General features: G+C 38.7%; 1 protein-coding gene across 1 annotated transcript in view; it reads right to left on the bottom strand.

The window, feature by feature from the left end:
• Nucleotides 1-19,078, bottom strand: part of dock3 (dedicator of cytokinesis 3) — an 821,127-nt gene that overhangs the window by 586,935 nt on the left and 215,114 nt on the right. Inside the window, exon 5 of the mRNA XM_048606243.1 lies at nucleotides 4,339-4,435. Within this exon, the coding sequence (XP_048462200.1) occupies nucleotides 4,339-4,435 (97 nt within the window). The remainder of the gene's footprint in view (nucleotides 1-4,338; nucleotides 4,436-19,078) is intronic.

Here is a 19,078-nt window from a genome sequence, read left to right as displayed (position 1 = left end):
CTGGCTCCATCCCCGCCTCTTCGACCTGTTTGTTTCCTCTCCACCTATCCTCTCCTCTATCCCTCTTCTATCCGCCTCCCACTCTCTCCCTATTTATTTCAAAACCCCCTTCCCCTCCCCCTTTTCTGATGAAGGGTCTAGGCCCGAAACGTCAGCCTCTCTGCTCCTATGATGCTGCTTGGCCTGCTGTGTTCATCCAGCCCTGCACCTTGTTGTCTCGGATTCTCCAGCATCTGCAGTTCCTACTAGCATTGACACCAATCCTGGCAATGTTCAAACTCCACTCCTGGTAATCTTGATGTCCATTTTTGCAATGTTACTACCAGCCACCACCACTGTTAACCATCACACCACCGCCTCCTGAAATCCTCTTGCAAGTGGGGAAGGTAGTGTGGCAGTGGCAATAGCCCAGGGATATAGATTCAAATTCCACCATAACTGGTAGTGAAATTTGAATTTAATAAAAATCTTGAATACAAGGGATGTAATTCATGTAACCACTGTTGATTTTCATCAGGATAGTGTGAACTAAGGGGATCTTAGCGGTAACAATGTTCCTATGAAACTCTTTCCCTTATCCTCTATATGATACAGGTTATGGGCTTTAGATGACTACTGAAGGAGTGTGGCACAGTTGCTGTAATTTATTCATTTGCTCCCCTCTTGCCATGTTCCAATGTTACAAGGTTACTATTTAATGGTAAACTGCTTCTTTCCATTCTTGTTAACAAGCAACTGGCAGGTTAAAAGACTGTCAATTCCAACTTTGTTGGAGAGAAACCGTTGTCCCAGAATGCCTATGGTAACAAACACAGAAATAAGTACAACATTTAGGCAACAAATGACACTCTTCTAAAAAGGCGTCTTACGATAGCATTCTTATAATGGTTACAAGTCAGGTACAGACTTGTTAATTTGTCTAATTTCAGTAGCTGTATTTATAAATATAATGTGTTTCTGTCTATATTCCAGAATTTTCCAATTTAAATACTATCATAGACTTCAAACTGGAGCACAACTTAAAACAGTTCTGAAACCCAGATAGTGATTTATGATGGCCAACATGTTGGAAAATTTTAAGGCCCAGAAAACACGAAGGATTTACTTTGCTTATTATTTAACATAAAATCAGCAATGCCAGTGAGAATACAATTGTCATTTTACAACAAAGTGAAAATTTTAAAAATCCCAACAAACCCCTACACTTCTTTCTTAACGAGTCCATGATGGATTTATAAGGGTCAGCAGATAAATTGAAACACCCCCACCTGCAAGTTCTCTTCTAAGCCACGCATCATCCTGACTTGGCAATGTATCACAGTTACTTCTGTGTGACTGGGAGAAAAGTTTGGAACTCCCTGATGGCATTGTTGGTCTATTTATACCAAATGGACTGCAGTGGTTTAGGACAGGTAGGGCTGGATAATAAATGCTGGTTCTCCCAGTGATACTCAAAATATATAAAATACAAAAGAAAGTAAGAGCGCACTCAGTTTGGATTCAGCCAGGGCCACTCAACACTTGGCCTCGTTACAGTCTTGCTCAAAACATGAACAAATGAACTGAACTGAAGTGAAGAAAATGACTGACCTTGAAAGTAAAGCAGCATTTGCCTGAATGCAGCATCGAGGAAACCCAGCAAAATTGAAGCTAATGGAAATCAGGGAGAAATCATATCAAGCACAAAGGAAGATGATTGCAATTGTCCATGATCTCATTCTCAGTACATCAATTACTGGAGGAGTTCCTTGGGCCTGTATCCCAGACCCCATCATTAATGACCTTCCCTCCACCATACGGCCATAAATGGGATTATTCACTGAAGACTGCATTACCGTCAGCAGAATCTGTGACTCCTCAGATAGTTAAGACTACATGCAGTAAGACATCTAGGAACACCACCCAGGCTTAAATAAAAACAAAATACTACAGATGTTTGAAATCTGAAATAATAACAGAAAGCACCGGAGAAACTCAGCAGGTCCAGCACCTGCAGATGTGTGGATAGTGCAAGAGAGTTAATGCCTTGAGGCCAGTATAACTCTTCTTCAGAACTGCAATTCCAAATGATCCAAATCTGATTAGGACAAGGAGATTTACCCACCTTCATACATTCTAATACTTCCAACACCACCTCTACTGTGATATGGACTGTCCCCAGGATATTGTCACTAAGTTCTCAAGTCTTCATGTCTTTTTCCACAGTAAACATAGAGGAGAAATATTCATTGAGAACCTCACCCATCTCCTGCGGTTCCATGCATACATGTCCACTTTGGTCCTTGAGCAGTCCTATTCTCTCTCTAGTTATTCTTTTTCCTTTAATATACTTAAAGAATCATTGCTATCACTGGATCCTCTATTATCAACATAATGGAGACTATCATTAATCAGGTACTGAACTGGACCAACCAAAAAAAAAAGTGGCTACAAAATCAGGCCAGAGGCAGGGATTCAGTCTCACAAGGCATTCCTAGGAAAACAGAAACAACTCTTTAGTACCATTCAGTTAAATCATGACTGATCTGTATAATAACTCCATACATTCACATAGGTTCTGTAGCTCATCGTATACTTGGTTAACAAAAATCCATTAGTGTCAGCAGTGGCACTGGCAGAACCTGAATAGATTTTTGGGGGAAAGCATGTTCTGTATTCATGACCCTTTGTTCTCTTCTTTCTATTTACCATATTGAATCTTTTAGTCATGTTTAACTCAACTAAACCATCACATGATTCTCTATACAATCTCTAATATAAGTCTTGTGTACGCACTTTATATTCATAATCATTTTAACTCTTTTACTCCCAGATTCCAGAGAATCTGTGCTGTACTGCCTCTAAAGCTACTTATCTATTGTAAGGTATCCAGAAATGAACGTAGTAGTCTGAATGTGAACTAACCAGAGCTTTATATATCTGCAACTTAACTTACGTGACTTTGTAGGACAGACCCCTTGAGACAAAGACTAACATTCTACTAGCATTTTTAACTATGCTTTGTACCTATCCACAATCAAAGTCAAACAGAAATTCTTTAGTGCTGCACCCTGCCTTTGAGATAGGCCATTGGCTACCTGTAATTCCTTTGATTTGGCCGGAGCCACTCTTACAGACACCTGTTAGAAACTGTCAGGTTAGAAACCCAAGACATTTTTTCTACTTATAAAATGTCCAAATAAACTATCACCAGTAAATTTACAGTTAATTTTAAGCACTGCTGGCTATTATGAAATTCTTTAATTAGGCTGATATTTCTGAAGGAACAAAGATTACTAGCGAGGAAAATAAAAGCAGTGAGGGATGAAACAAGTACAGAGAATGACCAGTTAAATAGGTCTCAAACTGCACAAAACCATTCTGAACAAACCAGGTAAGCTAAATCAAATGAATGAAGTCTTATGATATGATTTATGATATGCATGAAATTCAAATCTGAATTTAAACCTCCGAACTGGGAACAAAGACCTCTCACTAACCTGAGGAACAGTGAAGTAAGTATTTAAAATCTCCAGAGTGGCATGTCCCATACACAATAAACTATATACAGCATCTGAAACTAACATCAACAAATCACAATTTTTTGAAGTCTCAGTAGTTGATAGTCTGCAATGACGAATTCTCAGACTGAAGTAGTAAAGCATTTAGCAAGAAGAAATGAATTAAAAGTAGAGCCAAAGTCAACACCTGTTCCTAATGTACCTTGTGGTGGATGGCTACATAATGGCAGAAGGGAGAGACCAATATGTTTGCTTACCCTTATAGGCCAAACACATGTGTGAATTTACTTTTGTTCACCAAAGACCTAAGCTTTTCTGAATAGAAAGGTACAATGCAACATGTTTTATATATCATTTTACATCGTTTCTATGAGTATACAATTTAAAATCTTTATTTTACACACAATGATATAAATATAATTTCAACTGAATGTAATACTCTAGCTACTTATTATTGTCACAGAAACCCTGCATCATTTTGTGAAGCAGTTTTATGTGCCATAGCAAGACTATAATTATCCAGATCTTCCTTCTTATGGTACTTCATTACATCTTTTAGCTCCTAGTACTGTTCCGTATTCCTGTAACAGATCACCTCAAAAGCTCAATTGATGCATTATGAAAAAGAAATTATTTGAGCATGGGAACACAAATCAATGGCACTCGTGCAAATTATTTTCTTTCAGAACTCACAATATGTTCCATGCCAGATTATGTCTGGACAACGAAATATTCAACCAATTTTTTTTTTTAGAAAATATTGCAAATGAGTTGCACTTACAATCAATTCATGCAAAATTTGTGATAATTAGTAAAAAGAAAGTTTTTATGTACTTACCACATACAGCTGTTTCCAGAGCATTATCCATTCTTGTAATGTGGCTGTGACCTCAGTAACAATGGGATCTTCCACTGGAACTACAGTCTCAAACTGGCTATAAAATAAAACACAGGTATTACTTAAACAATCTCACATCTCTACAACACAAAATACAATAAACATTTGCCTTAAATAGTTTGTAATTGCTTTTCTAATGAATGTGGAGCAAAATTTGAAAGAGAAGTATAGACAAATGGAAATTTCCTCCAATTTAGCTCCCCTAAACTCCCATACTGGCCGCTTGCATCATCAACGACACACTTCCAATTTTTAATTTTTCTATTCCTCGATCAAGTTGTGAATGGAAGCATAAAATTATAAAACATTATAATTTCTAAGAGATATTTATAAGATTAATTGATCTGTCAGAACTAGGACAAATGGATTTGAGTGTATGAAAATATGAGGCCAACGACTTTGGACATTAAAAAAGCACAATACTTTTTAAATGGTATAAATCTACATGAGAAGAGTAAGAGATTATTTTAAAGTAGTGGGTCAGAGGAGGTACAAAGAGAGATGGAATTTTGTCTTCAAGATGGATATTGGGAGTTCAAAAGTTTACTGACACCTCAATCCATCTCCTACATGAAGGTATAAAAGCAAAAAACTTTGGATAATGGAAACCTGAAATTAAAACAGGAAATTCTGGAGAAATCAGCAGGTTTGGCAGCATCTGTAGAGAGAAACAGAGTCATTATTACAAGTCTAATGTTGAATCTTCTTCAAACTCAAAATATTAACTGTTTCTCTCTCCACAGATGCTGCCAAGCCTGCTGATTTCTCCAGTATTTTTTGCTTTTATTTCCTTTGTGGAGGTGCATGACTACCTTGTTTCCATGCTGGGAAGGCAGATTTCTGATGGAGGTAGGCCCACCTACTTTGAAATCTCAGTAAGGTCGGAAGTGGGCCCAGATGCAGAGGAAGGAAAATTACATTGCAGTGCGTGTCTCTGATGCCACCGCTAGGAGAAACATTGATGAGAAGACAGTTAACACACTACTTTAAAATAATACATTTCTCTTCTCTTGTGGAGTAGTGGACTTTTCTCTGTCTGTATGTGATAGTCAACAGGTTATTAACTTGTAAAACTGATCCAGGATGAGCCCACCCTAATATCCAAATGCCCTGCTGGGTGCTTTCATTGCTCACGTGACTGCCACCACAGAATTGACTCATTTTACCCTTGCACCTGCTGTCATATCAAGTGTCTGCATCCCAAAGCAACTGTGATCAGAAGCAGTTTAGGATATGCTGTCTGCAAATAAACTTCAATTGCAAGCCTCAAATTCTAGCAGCTTGCTGAAGATGTAAACAAAACGTGTCAAGTTGTAGCAGACCAAGCTAGTTGGCATCTCACATCATTATCATGAGCCTGTAGAGCTAACGGTCCAATGGACATGAAATAAGCAAAAGGAAGACCATTTATGCTGTAAAATGTGCAAAACCACTATCAGCTCATGCCACATTGATATTTCCATGTAGGAACACAATGTGTTCCTTACCTCTTCTTGACCATGCAGGAAAAGACAAATCATAATACAAGGGTGATGGACCATACTAGTAGTGGGACACCACTGCTGAGGCCATTACAAATTGTAGAAAAAGTTGGAGATAGCACGTGTCCTGTCACCGAGTAGAGACAGAGAGTCTCCCATGCCAGGTGCAACTGACCTTGGATCAGTCACACAAGAGCTGCTTTCGTTAGAGGGGGCAATGATCTCACAAGGGGAGGATGAGGGACAAGCCACTGACAAAGAGGTAAAGGGAAGGAAATGAAATGAATTCAAGTCAAGTGGAAAGGCTGTGTAACTAAGACTGCAGGTATTATAGCCTTGAGGCAAGCATCAGATCCCTGAATGCAGAACACTCACCAAGTCTTACACAGCTCTATCCAGTACGCAACCATTCCTTGGAGATCAGGTGGAAGAAAAGGTATCCAACCGTTCATTGTTACATCAGACAAGCACCCGACAACCTGAAGTGCAGATATTTGCACATCAAAAGGTTGTTGTGCATAATTAGAATTGGGCTCATTGGATGAAATATGCAGCAAAACAGTGCATGAGGTGGCGTTGGAATCAGATACATTTGTGGACGGTTAACGTGTTAGAGGAAGAAGGACAGCAGTCACAGTGATGCTGCAGCACATATTAAGGAAGAAGTCACTGTCCGAGTTTCAGTATCTGGAACAGCTACAGCAGATATGTGGGCATCTGGAGGAATTCCCAGAGGCATTGCAAGCTCATGCTTTGTAAGTAGAGGAGTCCAATGCACAAATGATTTCATTCATGTCTCAGGATGTTTGAGTACATAGCCTTTTTCCAGGAAAGAATGACCAACCTTCTGAAGAGTGACATGCAACAGCAAATAACGCATGCAGTATCAGCATAAGATTATGCCTAAGTATCAGGCACATTAACTACTCTGAACCAGTCTGTTCACAACATGAGTGTTATTCTCCATGGACGATATGCAGAGCTACTTCTGCAAAGCAGGACACTTGTACTGGTGACCTAATGCTGACTGGAGGGACTGGCAACTGAGCTGACTTTCTCCACGCTGCCTGAAAATGTATCCAGGGCTGAGGAGAAAGAGGAGGATACTGGGCAGCTTCCAACACGCTCATATTGCATGGCCTTCCCAAACTATCTGAGCTGGCATCTGTGACAGGGCTCCCAGTGCATTTTTCTGAAGAAGGGTCCCGACCCAAAATGTCAACTTTCCTGCTCCTCTGATGCTGCTTGGCCTGCTGTACTTCTCCAGCTTCACACTGTGTTATCTCTTATATTTGTAAAAATTGGGGCTTTTTTTTGAAATGAGACAGTGTTAGTAATAGAACACTGAAGTTATATTGTATTGATCATGCCATAGTTATTTGGTCACCTTTGGAACCTTTGAACAGATATTAATGCAATATGTATCTGGCTCTTTGATTGAACTTCAAGTAACATTCAGTTGAAATTTATTACAAGTTTCTTTGAATATGAAGAATACCCAAAAGCTTTTGGTACAACCGCTGCAAAGGCACTTTGCATTTAATATTGCTTGGAGGACTTAAATTTTTAAGCATTGTGGTAAATGGATTCATTTCAAGTTCGTAGAAGTACCTGCAGTGGTTTCTTTAAAGGAGATCCACTTAAAGTTCACTGTGGACATCGGAAATTTATATTAACAAGGCTTCTTATAAATCACATAATTGGCAATAACTGATTGCTTCGCTGTAGACCTCTGCTGGGGCTGTTTTTTGAACTGTGACTGGCTTGGTGAAGTTTCTTTTATCTGATTTAGTTAGAGCAGAGACTGTGAAGAACTAACTGAGCTGGAGGAAAGCTTGCAAAGAACAAGCTGCCCAGTTGATCAGTTGAAAAGAAAGCCCTCTTGTTAAGTTGTGGGCGAGACCCTATTTGCTTTTCAAAAGAGTGATAGAAGAAACATCGTAAGACTGTATTTTCTCAGCAATCTGTGTTGCTAAGACTTCAACCATGCATGATTATAGTGACTTGACCACCTGGACTAGAACATCAGAGCAACAGACTCTAGAACATCCTACATTTATGCTTTTGCTTTCAAAAACAACCCATTGATCAAAATGCTCTTTAACCCCAGAAAACCATTCCCTGCAAAGAAACCAGTTTCTTTCTTTCTCTTCTTAAAGAGAAAAAAGTGTGTGTTTGTAGGTGTTAGTACGTTTTGGGGATATTTAGAGAGATAAGCATTTATATTTCTATATTATTGACTGGCTAAGTTAGCTATTTATTTCATCTTCATTCATTAGGTTTTGTTTTGATGAGAATCTCTTTATTGTACTCGTCAAGAAACCTTGTTAAAAGATAATGTTGTTTGAAAGTTAGGTACACAAGGTATTTAGTTAGCCATCCTGAAACTAGAATAAGTATTTTTATTTTATGTTGTGATACATGGAATAGCAATGGTGCACTCCTTCAGTCTTTGCTGCAACACCGGATAGCAATAACAATTACTACATATTTTGTAAGGGCTTTAAAATCAATCTGAAGAATCTACCAATTTCAGACTATCATATGCACAATGACAATGTTATGCATTGAAGGAGGCCAGCCACTGCAGAACCATTAGTTCCCAAGCCATCAGCTACCCCCTGCCCTCCATTAAAACACTTTTTAATTAAGAGTACTCCATTTTGGAGTACCCATTCCCTTACTCACCTTCCATTATTGCCTTTTATTGCTTCCAAGTTGGAAGGCATCCGGCTGATATTCCAGCTTCAAGACTGAGACTATCACCCTTAATTGGGCGGCGAGTCTATTTTCTGACCATTAAATGGCCGCCCTGGGGAAAATCATACTGAATGAACGTTTCCATTACAGTGGAACGTGGCAGGAAGGGAGTTTCTGGATCCCACAAATAGGGAGAAACATGGATTGTGAGGTGATTAAATAAGGCAGGAGCCAGAAGTTTAATTTTTCAATGGAAGGTAAAATTCTAAGATTAAGTCAGTAGCATGTTGTACTTTTAGCACTTAAGTATGCATTGAACACTTATTAGCATAGTATGTTTTTTAATTGAACGTAATCCACCTTCAAGATAAAGGCAGTAACGCACAAGAATCTCATAACACCTTAAGCAGGTTGATTTAAAGGTGATGGGCACAAAGAAGGGACACAGGAGAAAGGTAGCTTGTACAGAATCTTGAGACCAATAAGACTGCACCAGGGCTAATGGAGTGAGAGGTTGATTAGAGTGGTGTATTGGGCATAGAGAAGAGGGAAAAGTGTAGCACACTGGGTGCATTGCAAGAGTTTTGGCTGCAGACAAATGAAGGGTTGAAAATCTCACTGGTCAGCTATGAGTGAAATCCATGATCGTGTGTTCTCATCGCTTTGCCTACCTTCTTCACACAGTTCAATTTCTGGAGGACTGATGCATCTCATACATCCAATATACCTGCAGTCTGGAGATAAGGAGGACAAAATAAAACAAAGGAGGAGCTTTACCATCAGAAACAGGCAGTAATGTCAACAGCAAGCAGCCGAGAGAGAGTGTGGTCAAGATGCAGCCATTCAGAGAAGCCATTGTAGAAGATGAGCACCAGTATTTTCAAGAAAAATTTTGGCTGTTAAAGCAGAGTCAGCCTTTTTGTTGAGGATGGTGTTTTGTCATATAGCCCACCAGTAGCTGCAGCACTGGAAACTGACAGCTACACCAATGAAAAGTTTGCCTCATCACCAAATCACATCTAACTCCTGCACAAACACTGACATTTAAATTTTTATTTAGAATCGTATGTGAAACAAGTGAAAGGGCGGAAATGATGCAAAGTTACATCATTGCCAACAACATGCCACAGTTAAAGTTCTGCCAAGTGTGAGCATCTAACCACAATTCAACATGACCTTGGGACTCAGAAGCCAACAGAAAAATCCCAGCCATAATTTGCTCTTCATCCCTGGAACTCAAAACTTATCACAACTTATATATATCTGTTATCTATTCAAAAATACTTTATCTTCTCCATTTCATGAGAGCATAGTCAAGACTTATCATGCGGAGACCAAGACATGGAAACCTTGCCACTCTACAATACCCCATAGTACAAGATTTACGTATTTGTCATTCCACATTACTTAGAAATAAAAAGCAAATTCTTTCTGCCAATAATTATGAATGAAATCTTAACATATAGTTTTAGAAATAGAGTGACTGCCAGAACAGTAGAAAACAAAAAGATTTTTAGATCTAAAAAAACAAATTTATGAAAACTAACTGCAACCTTCAATGGATTTTTGAGTTGCAAGTGTTGGAGACAATTAAGCTGCTTCAAATTGTATTAAAATGCTCTATTATTTATTGGTCAATGAATGGTCACTTGCAGTACCAAGAATGATCCTCTTTTATCCTCTTTACTAAGTAGAGGAAAATACATTAAGAATGATGAGATGGATTTGCACCTACAGGGAAAATTCACTGGATTGTATTGAAAACAACAAATGCTGGAGATCACAGCAGGTTAGATAGCATTCATGGAGAGAGAGCAAGCTAACATTTCAAGTCTAGATGACTCTTCATCAGATCTCCGAAGAGGAGTCATCTAGACTTGAAATGTTAGCTTGCTCTCTCTTTATGGATGCTGTCTGATTCACTGTGATCTCCAGCATTTCTTGTTTTCAGTACAGATTCCAGCATCTGCAGTAATTTGCTCCCTCACTGGATTGTATGGTATAACTTTATAATTTGTTTCAAATTCTAACCCTCTCAAAAATAAATGATGATCATAAAGCAAATCAGATATTGGATTATGCTAAAACTCTTCTAAATGGGGAGGAAATAGGTTCATTAAAGAAGAACATAACAACATGAGCTGTGCAATCATTATCTTACTGGACTGAATTAAATTTAGACCATCATAAGTATATAGCAACAACATCCAACTTAGACAGATTTCAAGCCTGCTTTTGAAAGTCAATTTACAGCAGGATCCAGTCTGTAAACATAAAGATTCTATTAAAAAACAGAAAAATTACTACAAAAATGTTAACATATGCTTGGCATTAATTTACAGTTTGTCAGAATAACTTGGATGACAGAAGTGAATGCGTTATCACCAAGTCTGCAGATGACACAAAACAGGTGGGAAGGCAAATGGTCATGCCGATGTAAGGTGTCTACAGAAAGATATAATAAAACAAAGAACTGGAGATCTCAAATAAATACAGAAATTGTTGAAGAAATTCAGTAGGTCTGGCAGCCTATGTGGAAAGAAAATAATTAACTCTTTGGGTCCAGTGACCCTGCTTCAGTTCTGGGAGAAGGCGGAGTGGGGATGCAGAGACACAGGAAATGGAGGTTGAGGCAACAACCAGATCTGATATAATCTTCTTTGAAAGTTGGAGTAGGCTTTAAGGGTTCACTGGCATACTGTTATCCAGAAGGTTTGTGTCTCTGTGTATTCCTTCACTGATTATTTTTCTTTTTTTAAAATGTGTTAATAAGATAAATAAACCTTCGCTAGTTACATTTCTATTGCCTGCAAGTTATTTTATTAATCATGCCCTACCTTGTTTCTCTACCTTTGTTCTCACAACTGTATTTGAGCATTAGATTTAACTTGCCAACAGGCTTCAAGCTTTCTTTTATCCTTTTTCCAATGGAACAACTGCCCTGTTGTAATCCTTTTTTACCATGTATTTGAAAGTTCTTAGACTGTGCTGTAGGAATCTTGCACTTGAATATTTTCCATTGTTTTCTCTATTTGCCAATTAAATCTTTCCTCCAATTTAGCCAAACAAAAACACTCCTTTCATGCTTCTGTAATTTGGTTGGTGCCAATCTGTTACATTTGACACTTTTCCTTCAAAATTTTAACAGAAAAGTATTAAAATGTAATATTCCACAGGCAACCCAAAAGCTATCAAAAGAACACTGCCAATACACAAGCTAAACATTAAAACACAGAACAAGTTGTGACTGTTCATGTTGCAGGTACAACACAAACGACAGTAATAGCACTTGATTCCAGTGTACATTTTAGAAAGTTGCTTTGACAGCTTAGAAGCTGTAAATACAGTATAACAATAACAATACAATTAACTTCCAAAAGTTGAAGCCTCATCCCGCAAGATTTTATTTATAGCTAGAGATTTCAAAAATGGATTGTTAACTAATATACTGCAAACTTAAAGTATACTTCCTTCAATCAAATCATGAATACGTTCATTAACAGATGGAACAGATATGCCATAGCTCTACAGAAATATCATGGTTGGAAATATAGGCTAAATGGAACAAATTCTATGGACCAAGAGTCCAAAGCATGAGAGGAATGAGATGACTTTCTCACATCTCTCTTTTTTTGGCAATGACATCACATTGTGCGGACCAAAGAACAATAAGAAACCCTCCATTCGGTAGCTAGCCGGTTGAATGTAGGTCTTTGCTCAAGTTAAAAGTTCTCAGTTTTTGAGTGTTGATTTTTTTTCCCAACTAAGAGTAGGAAAGAGATTAATCTTTGCTTGTGGACCTCCTGGAGATCCGAGTATAACTGTCCCTTCTCAATTCTGTGACAAACTGTCACTTAAAAATCCAAAAGGCTACTGCTATGCAACTTTTCACCCCAAAGGCACCAAATGCCAGCTTTCTCCCAAACGTATCAAATCCACCTTCTCCAAAACATATACAAACATGTGTAACGATAAGATAACACCACACAGTTCTCCTTCTGACCTTCCAATGGTAAAAAGATGCACCTTGTACATGTCTCTGCAACATAGCGGTGTTTAAAATTCAATTTTTCACCATTTAATATTTCAGAAAAATATTTAAAATCTTTACAATTCTATAAAGTACAAAATCACTCCTGAACAAAATATTGTAATCTTACAGCAATTTTTTTTTGTTGTTTCCCAAGAAAAAATATTTCTTGATATCTACTAAAGTGGTAAGCCGGTAATGTTCCATTAAGTTTAAAAAAAGATATAGTGCCAAAAATAGGCATTTTTAATAAGGTTGCCCATTGTTCACATCTAAGTAACCTGACTTAAAACATTAAAGAAGGACCTTAAAAACCATCTGAAGAATTTCTTACTGTAATTGCTACATACTAGTTTTATATGAAACATCTTTTAAAATGTCCCTAATTATCCTTATTCACGAAGTGAACGCAATTTAGTGCCTTCCTGAACCAGCACAAATGGAGGTGTCTTTCAATTTTCACATGGGGGCAAGACCAATTTGTGGGCAGGGTGATTCAGGTAAACTGAACTGTAAACAACCAGGCAAGATAGTACAGGCATTACTGATTTGGGGTGAAACTCGCTTGCATTTAAAACTCTTCCATTGTACATGCAAGTGCAACCACTTACCTGGATTGTGTTGATAGAAGCACGGACAACTAGCAGAAATTTTGTCTAATTATTTATTTGACATGGAATTGGATGAGCGCATTCAAAGAATTCCACTGACCATTTAGGATGACTCAGAACAGATTACTAAAATGGCTGGGAACGGTACAAATCTCTTAAAGGGGCAGTGTTCACTTTGATGTTTGTCTGCTGTTCAGGGTATGAAAGGCAACACATTTTATGTGTTTGAAGAAATGAAGTTTGTTTGTTTCATTTGAGTGGAATACTGCGTAAATGTTTGTCAGTTTTGCTTTTAAGTTTGTTCTCATTTATTTGATTTTTTTTGCAAATGTATGTTATTTTTAACAATGAAACATCCTAAAGTGTAACATATAGGAAAAAAGAAGACAGTGGTTGTAGGAAAGAAGTTTGATTTTTGATTGAATAGGGAGGGAATAGAGGGTTACAGATCGAAAACTGGCAGGTTTGTTTTTAGATTAATTAGGGCATGATGGTCGGCACAGGTTTGGAGGGCTGTGTGTTCCTGTGTGTTGTTCTTTTTCATTTGTTCATTTTTGGGGTGTGACTATCACTGGTAAAGCCAGCATTTATTGCCTATTCCCAATTACGTTTGGGAAGGTGGCAAAAATCCATCTTCATGAACTGCTATAGTACTCATAGACTCACAGTGGGGCTCAGGAGCTAACTCCAGGATTATGACTGAATACTGATGAAAGAATGACTAAAGATTTGAAAGTCAGGATGCTGTGCTAGTTGAAGGAGGATTGAGAAATACTCCTGTATGTCTGTTTCCCTTGCCCTTCTAGGTAATGGACGTTGCTACACCTGAGGTGCAGTTGAAGAAGCCTTAGCAAGTTCCTGCAATGCATCCTGTGGATCCTACAAACTGGAAACACATCTATGAGTACTATAGCAGTTCATGAAGATGGATTGCTGCCACCTTCCCAGACGTAATTGGGAATAGGCAATAAATGCTGGCTTTGCCAGTGATAGTCACACCCCAAAAACGAACAAATGAAAAAGAACACACAGGAACAGGCCCTTCAGCCCTCCAAACCTTTGCCGACCATCATGCCCTAATTAATCTAAAAACAAACCTGCCAGTTTTCGATCCGTATCCAGTGATGAAGGGAGTGAATGTTCAAGGTGTGCCATTTAAGTCATCCTCAATAATGTTCACCCTCTTGAGATTCCTTTTTAAAGCAACACTCATTCAAACATGTAAGCAGTATTCCATCACACTTCTGATTTGTGCCTTGTTGATGACGATAAGCTTCGGATATAGGGAGTGAGTGTCACGGTTGTGCTGAAACAGCTTCAATGGAAGAATAAGAGATAACACAGTGTGGAGCTGGAGGAACACAGCGAATCAGGCGGCATCAGAGGAGCAGGAAAGTTGATGTTTCGGGTCGGGACCCTTCTTCAGAAAAAAAAATTCAATGGAAGAATGGCTAGTTCTGTAGAACAAGTTCTCAGTATTACAGCTGAGATGTTGCCAGGGTCCCCAGACACTTCTCTTTGGAGGGCTCTCAGCCATTTAGCTGGAGTGAATTCAATTGGTTGAACTCTGGCAGCAGTGATGATGGAGATCCCAGGAGGAGATCAGTACAAATTATCCACGTGGTGTACATCTGGTTGAGGATAGTTGGAAGAACTTCGGGTTTGTCATTTGCACCCATGCAAGCCTCTGCCATTATTTTGGATTGTAATGCTTATTCAGCCTCCTCCTCCTACTAGTTTTACTAACCACGATTATGCACTTCTGGCTATGCCAGAACTGCTGAGATTTCACCTGATCAGCCATCTCTACAATTGCTTAGCAGCGTGCAGTTGGCACAGCTTCCAATGTTTAACACAAGCTGTAGTCCTGTGCTCAAACCGTACTGGATTGGCACCTTATTACAAGTATTCCCAGTGCTGATTCTGCATAGGAACAGGGCTGTAGCATTTAGTGCTATTGCACCTGTTGTGTCAATGATCTGAGACCCAATTCTATATGAATAAACTGCCTTTGCTCCATATCTTAAAATAACTTTGGTTTACAGAAGTCTACCAATCTTATATTTTAAAATGAACCATTGTCCTGTGTTAATTATCTTTTGCAGAGGAAACCTTCAAGTTTCTACTAATCTTTGTATGAAGAATTATTTCTTAATTTCAATCTCAAACAATTTGTTGCTCATTTTTGAACGAGGTTATTAGTCCTAGACTCTCCAACGGATGAAAGTAAGATCATAAGGTCATATAAAACAGGAACAGGAGTATGCTATTCAACCCAGCAAGACTGCTATTTCATTCAATAAAATCACGGCTGATCTGATTAAGATATTAATCTGACTTTTCTGCTGTTGCTCATTATTTCTGACATCCTTGTAGATCAAAATCTAACTCAACCTTTTTCTGGAAAGGTCTCAAGGCTCACCCCAACAAGGAATCAGTAATTGAGGTAGCAGATGAGACAAGGAGCGATTCTACACCAACTTTGAGCATCTATAGAAAAACTCCCAGCAAGCAACAAACTGATCATATTCGGGGATTTCAGTGCCAGAGTCATGAATCTCTGCACGCTGAGGGTAGGAAAACCAAATTTCAATAGAGTCGTCCTCCTGACGAGATGTCTAGAACATAGCCCTACCAGAACCAACACTCTTCTGTTGATGAGTCAAATGAATGACAATGTGGCAAAATATGCAATCCAGATACTAAGACTTGATCAAGTTATCACCTGAGCAATGGCTGGCAGAAGTGTCCACAACAATCATGCCATTACAGATACTGTGGATTGATGAATCAATCACCATCTTATCTGATCTACCATTTCCATCAGCAAAGCCTGAAAAAGCAGAGGCAATAGAAAGTTAACGTTAAAAGTTTCAAAGTTACTACCAAAGTGCCCTTCCTCAATCGGCACCTCATGACCAACCTGTCAACATCCAACAATCAGGATGAACCACCTATAGAGCTGGTCAAACCTAAAGTCCATCATAACAAGCATTTATGAAGTGGTTTTTGGTCTCTCTACCAGGAAATATCATAAATATTTTGACAAAAAGGACCAAAAGATATAGGACTGAATTAAGTGCAAACACAAAGCTTTCATTGACTACACCCTCCATCATGGTTCAAGAGAAAAGCAGTAGTCCTGCAGATGGTGGAAGACAGCGGTGCAGGGCCAATGACAAAGACCAAAATGGTGGATAGAAAGAGTATGGGGGATCCAAAAACTCACAAATACGAATGACATGTGAGGTTTATTCACTACAGTCAAGAAAATCTCTGGCCCACTCCACTGAGTTACAAGAATGGAGGTGGGCTCATCAGGGACAGGGACAGGGACACAGTCAATATTAGCTGGAAAACATGTTCTGAAGAAATTTTCAACAGAGACTGGGTTTGAGTTGAATGTCCTCATCTCCACATGGCTGCAGGCAGTTCCCAGATTATGAATGAGTTCCGTTCTTGAGTCTGTTCACAGTTGATTTGACGCAAATCGTAACACAATGCAAGATAATATAAAAGTAGCTGTTTATAAGTACAGGAAATATTCATATGTCAGACAGATGATTACACCCCTGTATGGGACTGTGTTTGTCAGTACAGCATTCATAAATCAGACATTCGTAAATTGGGGACCACCTGTAAGTTGAGAGAGTCACAGAGATGTAGAGCATGGAAACAGACCCTTTCGTCCACGCCAACCAGATATTCTCAACTTATCTAGTCCCATTTGCCAGCCCATATCCCTCTAAACCCTTCCTATTCATATAGCCATCCGGATGCCTTTTAAATTTTGTAGTTGTACCAGCCTCCACCACTTCTGCTGGCAGTTTATTCCATACACACAACACCCTCTGCATGAAAAAGTTGCCCCTTGGTCCCTTTTAAATCTTTCCCCTCTCATCTTAAACCTATGCCCTCTAGTTTTGGATTCCCCTACCCTGGGGAAAAGACCTTGACTATTCACCTTTTCCATGCTCCTCATGATTTTATAAATCTCTATAAGGTCACTCCTCAGACTCCGATTCTCTAGGGAAAATAGCCCCAGCCTACTCAGCCTCCCCCTGTAACTCAAATCCTCCAAACATGGCAACATCCTTGTAAATCTTTACTGAACGCTTTCAAGTTCCACAACACCTTTCCGATAGCAGGGAGACCAGAATTGAATGCAGTATTCCAAAATTGGCCTAACCAATGTCCTGTATATGACCTCCCAAATCCTATATTCAATACACTGACCAATAAAGTAAGTGTACCAAATGCCTTCTTCACTACCCTGTCTACCTGCGACTCCACTTTCAAGGAACTATGAACCTGCAGTCCAAGGTCTCTTTGTTCGGTAACACTCCCCAGGTCTTTACTATTAAGTGTATAAATCCTGCTCTAATTTGTCTTACCAAAATGCAGCACCTCACACTTATCTAAACTAAACATCATCTGCCACTCCACAGCCCGTCGGGCCATTTGATCAAGGCAGCCTTTCTCACTGTCCAATAGACCAACAATTTTGGTGTCATCTGCAAACTTGCTAACCATACCTCCTATTTTCACAACCAAATCATTTATTGAAATGACAAAAAGTGACTGCACTGCAAAATCCAAAAATGGCATTAAGTATTCAGCTGTGCGAAGGTTCAGTGTTTCATTATCTACTAAGTAATGTATAATTTATGTTGATTTTAGTTTGTTACAATAAAATTTTTTTTTATATAAATGAAAATGCATCATGCCATACTTTGCACAGGTCACTGAGAAATTCACATCTCTTTTTTAAAGTTATTGGTCTTTATGGGATTAAAATTTTCCATGTTCTATGAATTTCGGCATTAACTCTTCGTTTCTTACATTGGCCTTTATCATATTCCTTCTGGAAATCCACATAAGTAACAGTTACAGATATTTCCCTGTACACTAATTTAATTCCTTTCCAAAAAATTCAGTTAGATTTGTCTGGCATGGCCCTTTACAAAGCCATGTTTACTTTCTCTAATCAGTTATTCACAAGCTGTCCAGTCACTTTATCTTTAGCAATCTACTGACAACAGAAGTTAGGCTAACAGATCGATAATTTCCTTATTTCCCTCTGTTCCTGTCTTAAATAGTTGAATGAAATGCTCTCCTACATTCCACAATGAACTAGAGTTGGTCTCCGATTTCAAAGTAATGGCAAAGTTAGGAATATGTCAATTTATCAGATTATATATTTTGGTGGAAACATTTTGACTGATCGTGGCCTACATCTCCTCATGGATATCCAATTTAAACTTCTGGATCTGATCTGAATCTATCCGACTTAGCACGGCAGTAGTGCCACACAATACAACTGAAGATGTCCTCGTGGTGGTGAAGAATGGACCGTGCACTGATCACTCATAATGATAATGGAACGGACAGACGTAGCTGCGATTGCAAGGCTGGTGAGGACAAGATCAAACTGCCTTTATCCCTTATCTTGATTTTGCATCACCTGCTGCAGGCTTGCTTTGTTTGTTAAGTTCTTCACAACTCAGCCAGCTCTACTCTAACTGATTTTTAATAAGAATCTGAGAATTGAGAACTCCTGACATGACTCAAATTTTTCTTCCTCTTACGATATATAGGGAGTTTGAAATCCAAAGCTTGGTAACACTTTGAAATTTTTTTTCATGGACATTAGCATCACTGACAAGGGCAACACTTGATTACCATCCCTAATTGCCCTTAAAGTGATTAACTTATGTGGCTGTTTCAGGGGCCACTTCCGTGTAAACCACACTATTGTGGATTTGGGCTCACGTCTGGACCAGATCACAAAAGAATGGCAGAACTCCTTCCCTAGAAACATTTATGAATTAGATAAGTTTTCAAGACAATTGGTAGTT

The sequence above is a fragment of the Rhincodon typus genome, chromosome 16 (assembly GCF_021869965.1).
Source record: "Rhincodon typus isolate 14 chromosome 16, sRhiTyp1.1, whole genome shotgun sequence".
NCBI lineage: Eukaryota > Metazoa > Chordata > Chondrichthyes > Orectolobiformes > Rhincodontidae > Rhincodon > Rhincodon typus.
Note: the sequence above shows the minus strand (reverse complement) of the source record. Positions and strands in the feature narration are given on the sequence as shown.